Source organism: Triticum aestivum, chromosome 3A, assembly GCF_018294505.1.
Source record: "Triticum aestivum cultivar Chinese Spring chromosome 3A, IWGSC CS RefSeq v2.1, whole genome shotgun sequence".
NCBI lineage: Eukaryota > Viridiplantae > Streptophyta > Magnoliopsida > Poales > Poaceae > Triticum > Triticum aestivum.
Window position 1 is genome coordinate 604,278,438 of NC_057800.1, and position 6,979 is coordinate 604,285,416.

General features: G+C 50.9%; 1 protein-coding gene across 1 annotated transcript; it reads right to left on the reverse strand.

The window, feature by feature from the left end:
- Positions 1-5,216: 5,216 nt before the first annotated feature.
- Positions 5,217-6,661, reverse strand: LOC123057031 (zinc finger protein ZAT12-like). The gene is made up of 2 exons (XM_044480206.1): positions 5,777-6,661; positions 5,217-5,221 (listed from the first exon to the last, which is right to left on the reverse strand). Exons 1-2 carry the CDS (start codon positions 6,540-6,542, stop codon positions 5,217-5,219), a joined length of 771 nt encoding a protein of 256 aa, XP_044336141.1. The 5' UTR covers positions 6,543-6,661.
- Between the last annotated feature and the right edge of the window lie 318 nt (positions 6,662-6,979).

The following is a 6,979-nucleotide window of genomic DNA, read 5'->3' on the forward strand; positions in this document are numbered from 1 at the left end:
GGATGACAAATTTCATGCAAAGTTGACCATACATATTCTCGTGATTTTCGTTCTAGCGAAACAAAAAAGAACTATAGGGGGGAAATCCCAAGAATCCAAACTTTCTGAAAACTGAAGTTCTTCAGACTGAAATAGCCCCGTAGCATGTCTTAGAGACATAGTAGTAAGTAAAAGTCTTAATTTTTTGTATGTACATAACGCCTCCTAGCATATGGTGCATGACTCATGCGTGGTGGATGAGAACTCCATAGAGTCACCAACCAATCCATGCCTTTTTCATCAACAAACATCACGAGTGGTGAGCGCCAGGTGGTTAGAACCGGATCTTGGACTCGACCGGACTACTAACAAGTAACAACTCACTGAGGACTCGGCATTCAGCAACGAGCATGATATGCACACCGGCACGATTCATTCACCAGACGTGCATGCCCGTTGAATTTGATTACAGCTAGTACTTAGACTATTAGGCCCTGGCTAGATCATGCTTTGCATAAGTCCTATGGCCACATGCATGCGTACTGGGACTGCACGATTCTGGCTCAAGCGTAAAAGGTCAATATGGCTCAGGTGTCTCTTCTTTCTGGTTGCTTGGATTTGCAGCTTAAAAAAGGTCCGTGAAAAGTAGGTCGTCCACGTCAAAGTTACCTCCACGTGCCATCGGCGACTTCTACGTGATGCCTCAGTTATCTCATGATTTTCGCCTATCAAGCTTCTTTACTGCGAGCGCTAGGCAGCGTGAAGTAGCTAGATCTTGTGGTTTCGCAGCTTCAAAATTGTCCATCAAAATCAGGCCGTCCAAGTCAAATCAGCTCCACCATCAAATCATCAGCAAATTCAGCAGGACGCGCTGAGTTACCCACTTGTTTTGCGCAGTCAAGTTCCGTCATCTGCAAAAAGTTAGGCCCATGTGATGTTGCAATAATTCTGCGATACCCCTGCGTTCAAGTCAGGTTTCCTTTTATGTGAATTGATTTTCCTATGTACGTACGTACGAACGAATCCTTGCAAGCAGAAGGTGAAAAGGAGGTAGGTACGTACGAACACACGTAGCTAATGACGATTGAGCCAGCGCATACTGATCCACTAGAACACCATCTCAAGGGCATCTTCAACACCAACCCCTAAACCGCACGCATGCGTTCAGGTCACGTGATTCAGATTCTGAATGCCATCCAACACGGGTCTGTATTGATCCGCAGTATGGGCAACGCTTTTCCCGCAAACTGAAACCAAACGAGAAGGCTTTGCGTGAATCCAAACACGAGACACGTCGAACTCTTACATCTATGGTCCACCTAAAAAAAGGGCGCTTTTGTAGCACCCCGCACCGTTTCCACGTCAAAATCCCCCACTCCCTATTCTAGAAAAATCCCCCACTCTCTTCTTCCATCCAGCTGCTCATCACCCAATTCCCGTCCTTTTCTCCCACCTTCTTCTTCGCTCCTGCGCGCATACTTTTTTTTGAACACAGTACAGACGCAAGCGCTCATATAAACGCGCATACACTCACCCCTATGAACGCACACACGCACACCCTACCCTTATGAGCACCTCCGAGAGACTGAGCCGGCATATCATCTTGAGATTTTACGAAATCATCGTAGGCACCTCGTAGTCGACGGGAATGTCTCCTCCCACTAAAAGTGTATCGCCGAAATTCCTAAAATAAATTCAAAATAAATGCGAGCATCAAGATTTAAATCCTAGTGGGTTGGGGATACCATTGTCCGCGCGCATACTGATCCACTACAACACCATCTTAATTCGCACATGCTAGCTAGCCAAGTCAAGAGGAAACATCGAGACAAATGGAGCGTTAAGTTAGCATGGCACGTGTGCATGGGCCTGTGTGAGTGCGAGATGTGACTAGGTGACCTGACCTAGCTAGTGGTGAGGTGGAGATTGGTCACGCATACGTGTGCATGTGCCGGTTTTGCTAAGCTAAGCTACTACTAACTGCTTAGGGCATCTCTAGCCGTTGGCCCTTTCAGGACCCATAAAAATCGCCCTTGGGGGCGAGCCGGCGATACAATCGGCGCTGGGGGCAGTTTTGCGCTCAGTCGTCGCCCCCAGGCGTCGAAATTGGCCCACTTTGCAGCCCAATTTCGGCGAATAAAGGGCCCATATGGGCGAGAATAGGCCCATATTCGGTGTGGTTTCGCCGTGTCTCGGTGTTCAATTATCAACACAATTATTTCTTATCACATATTTCATCACAGAAAAATCAAATACTTCAACAAAATAGTACAACAACAAATAGTTCAATACAAATTATATAGTTCAACAAATAAAAACTCGTATTTCATCACACGGCGTCTCCCTTGAGCCTCCATAGGTGCTCAATTAGATCATTCTGCAGTTGATGATGCACCTGTGGGTCTCGGATCTCCTGACGCATACTGAGATAGGCAGTCCAAGTTGCAGGTAGCTGGTGATCAACTTCGGCTAGAGGACCCTGCCTGTAGTATGGTTCAGTGTCAAACACTGGGTCTTCTTGCTCGCTCTCGATGATCATGTTGTGCAAGATGACACAGCAAGTCATAATCTCCCACATTTGATCTTTGGACCAGGTCTGAGCGGGGTACCGAACAACAGCAAATCGAGATTGGAGCACACCAAATGCCCGCTCGACATCCTTCCTGCAAGCCTCCTGAAGCTTCGCAAACCAGGCGTTCTTGCCTCCTGCCACAGGGTTTGAGATCGTCTTCACAAATGTTGACCATCTCGGATAGATGCCGTCAGCTAGATAATACCCCTTGTTGTATTGGTGCCCATTGATCTCGAAGTTCATCGGAGGAGAATGGCCCTCAACGAGCTTGGCAAAAATAGGAGAGCACTGCAGCACGTTGATGTCATTGTGAGTTTCTGGCAATACCAAAGAAGGAGTGCCAAATCCAGAGGTCCTGTGTGGCTACTGCCTCAAGCACCACACTGCAACCGCCTTTGGCGCCTTTGTACATCCCCTGCCAACCAAATGGGCAATTCTTCCATTTCCAATGCATGCAGTCAATGCTTCCAAGCATCCCAGAAAATCCTCTTGCTGCATTCTGGGCTAGGATCCGAGCAGTGTCTTCCGCATTGGGTGTTCTCAAGTATTGTGGCCCAAACACTGCCACCACTGCCCGACAGAACTTGTAGAAACACTCTATGCTGGTGGACTCGGCCATGCGCCCATAGTCGTCGAGTGAATCACTGGGAGCTCCATATGCAAGCATCCTCATCGCTGTCGTGCACTTCTGGATGGAGGTGAATCCAAGAGCGCCAGTGCAATCCATCTTGCACTTGAAGTAGTTGTCGAACTCCCGGATGGAATTCACAATCCTGAGGAAGAGCTTTCGGCTCATCCGATAACGGCGTCGAAATGTTCTCTCGCCATGAAGTGGAGCATCGGCGAAGTAGTCGGAGTAGAGCATGCAGTAGCCTTGGAGACGATGCCGGTTCCTTGCTTTCATCCGCCCCGGCGCCGAGCCACCTCGCCGCGGCTTTTCATTACTCGCCAGCAGCTGGGCGAGGGCGGCGAGCACCATGAGATGCTCTTCTTCCTAGACGTCGGCCGCGGCTTCCTCCTCCAGCAGCGTGGCGAGCTCTTCCTCCTCATCCGAGTCCATCACCGAGGCAGGCAAAACGCCGAACACCTTGCGCTCGGTGGGCGTGTACCCGCCGTTAAACCGCGCCCTCGCGGCCGGAAACGCCCAGCTGCTGTGGGAGGGGCTACGCGGCGAAGCGCTGCTATTTTCCGGCGGGGAATGGCTATCTAGCGGAGTAGGGCGGCGGCCGTCGCCGGGATATAGCTAGCGGTGGCCGAGGGCACGGGGGGTGCGAGGCGAGTCGGGGGAAGAAAACCTTAACTTTTCCCCTGTCGGTATGGGCTAGGCGTGCTTTTCCCTAGCGCCGGAGCCCCCAACTGCTCCCCAGCGCGCCGGGTTCAGCCTGTGACCGCCGGACGGAAAAAAGGTCCGAACCGGCGATTTTCGGCGTCCTGGGGGCGCGACTGGGCCGTTTTTTCGGCGCCGGCACCGAGAAAGTGGCCTGAGGGGCCCTGTTGGAGGCGCGGCTGGAGATGCCCTTATTACCGAGTCAAATCAAATGAAGGAATGTGTCTATACCCGCCACACGGCAGGTAGCTGCAAATCGGTTATGAAATGAGGGTCTATGTACTGGGAATTACATCAGACGTACTCCCTCCGTTCCGAATTACTCGTTGCAGAAATGGATGTATCTAGATGTATTTTAGTTCTAAATACATCCATTTTTGAGACGAATAATTTGAAACGGAGGAAGTACGTACGTGTTGCATCGTAATCTCTCGTCAGAGCTTAGTTAATGGCAGCAAATGATGCAGCAGAGTAATTAATCTGCACCAAAACGATACCATGCCTGTTGATACCCGATGAAACCCGCTGTGGTTAGCTGTGGAAGCATCTCTAATTATGGTGAAGCAGGCGGCTAAATTTCGTGTGTTGACCCTTTTCTGGAATCTATTTGAGATTTGATCCTAGTTTAAAAATATTTCGAGATCCGACCCTTTTGTTATCGGTAGAGTCCATGACGGTAGGGTCTAACAGCCTACTACCACAGACTTTGGCGGTAGGAAACATCGCTACCGTCAACCGGGCTGGCGGTAGCCTGCACAACCCTACTGCCAATGGGCTTGACGGTAGGCACGAGCACGCACTGTGGTCAATACTTAGGAGGTTTTTGGCAGTAGGGCATGCAACCCTACCGCCAGGGACCTTGGCGGTAGGCTGTTATATACCCTATCGGCAAGGTCCCTGACGGTAGCAAAAGGGTTAGATTTCGAAAAAAAAATCAAATTAGGGTGAAATCTCGAATAGATTTTAGAAAAGGATGAAAACACGAAATTTAGCCCAAGCAGGCGAACGATACTGCTCTGAACCTATTTTTGATGGTGGCTGCCTGCGATTAATTTCCTCTTGGCATCTCATTTCAAGGAAATAATCTGACGCGATTAATCAAATTGCTGGAACCTTTGAGTCTGTACTTGACAGGTCAAGTGGTAGAATAGTGGCACATTTTTTCGCCGTAGAAAATAGGACAAACAGGAAACAGGTATACATTTCTCGTCTAACTTTCGCTGCACGCACAAACTGCCTGGAATAGCATGTAACGTATGCGCATATATAGATCTCCGACTGAGACGTCCACAGGTCGATCGGAGCTTAGCAATCTGCATGACTGTATCTGCCGGTAGACTAATCTAGAGTGTTTCAATCTTTCAGAAGTCAGAAGATTAGGGTGTTTTACCAGTCTAGAGTGAAAGCTATTGGCTATGTCCTGTCTGGGTTTAAACAAGCAAGATCAAGATCCGGGAGATCAACGTCAGAAGATCCGATGTCAATTGCTGTTTAGGTGACAGATCGAGTGACGTGTACTGACTAGTAGTAGAACAGTACTATCGACTAGGCTAACCCATCAGTAAGAAAGTCAGCGCACGAGTTAGACTTGCAGTCAGAGCATATACAAGACATGAAAACTTAAATTTTGGGGTTTGATTTTTCAAAAAGAAACCCTGGCTCTAACAACATACCTACCTGTGCATGGAGGATAACTACTCCATCAAATATATTTCTTCTTTGCACGAAAGGCGTTTGAGATGACCGAACAACATAGTCAGCAACCTCAATGAGCCTATTGCTAGAAACTTTGGTGAAAATTTTGAAGATAACATTGAGGAGGCAAATTGTTTTGTATTGTTGGATCTGCTCAACCTCCCTAATTTTAAGCAAAAAAACTACCTCGCCAAAAAAACTACCTCGCCAAAATTGTTTTGAAATGGAGATATCAGAATCTTCCAATCTGCCACAAGGATCTAATTGCAAGTATCTTGGCCTTTTTCCCATCTTATCCCAACATTCCTTCCCGCTCGATGCGTGGGCCTTGGCCTCGGCCTCGGCTTGGTGCCCGCGCATGTGCCCGCCCAGCGCCTTATGTACACCCTGCCCGGTAGCGGCGACGAGCGCCGCCGCGCTCCTGCACTTGGCGCAGTTCTCCGAAGGCGTCAGGTTCAGGTCCAGGCAGATCCCGCCGTCGTCGCACGAGGCCACCACCATCTCGGTCGTCGCCGCTGCCTTGATGCTCGTGGCGCTGGCCCCGGCCACAGCTTCGGCTTCGACGCGGTGCCGGCGCATGTGCCCGCCCAGCGCCTGGCCGACGGCGAACTCGAGCCCGCAGACGGGACACTCGTGCACCCTTGGCCTGGGCGGCTGCGGCGGCGCCTGGGGCGCCCGGCGGCCGAGGCAGAGCGCTGCGTCGTCGCCGACGCCGACGAGTGCGTGCTGCGGGGGTGGGTGCTGGAGCCTGTGGCGCTTGTGGCTGGCGCGGTGTCCTCCGAGCGCCTGGAACGTGGGGAACTGCCGGTTGCACGTCTTGCACTCGAACATGCGGCCGCCGCCCATCGCCTGCGGCGCCCCGGCGACGCCGCGCTGGTGGTGCTGCTGCTGCGCGAGGAGCATGAGCAGGCGGGACGTGTCGAAGCTGCCCAGCTCCACGTCCCACACGCCCCTGCCTCTCTTGCTCATGGCTGATGTCTCTCGAGTCTGGACTCGATCGCTGGCAGGCTAGTCCCCCGATCAAAAGTCGCGGCGAGCTACTCGATCGTGTAAAATCAGTTTCGGCTAATCGGCTGATTACTGCACTGTGTAATGCATATGTGGCTCTGAGTTGTCTTGTCTGGCCGATGTCTCTGTATATATATAGTGCCTACTTGGGGTTTGGTGCACGTAGGAAATGGGGCACGCACGCACAACCACTAGTTCCTACCAAGTCTTTGTTGGAGTACGTACGGCTGGCTTCTAGACGTGGACGTGTGTGCATGTACTTTTCTGGCTGTTTGACCGGTCCCGCGCGGTGTGAGAGTCTACGATACGTACACGTAGTGCCGATCTACGTTCAATCTCGTCATGTGAGTCTAGCTCGTAGCTGGTCTAGTCAACATGTGTGTGTTCGAGCAAGCTGA

What these genes read in the sequence shown, in the direction of transcription:
- LOC123057031 (XM_044480206.1), bottom strand. Translation starts at nt 6,542, where the DNA reads ATGAGCAAGAGAGGCAGGGGCGTGTGGGACGTGGAGCTGGGCAGCTTC.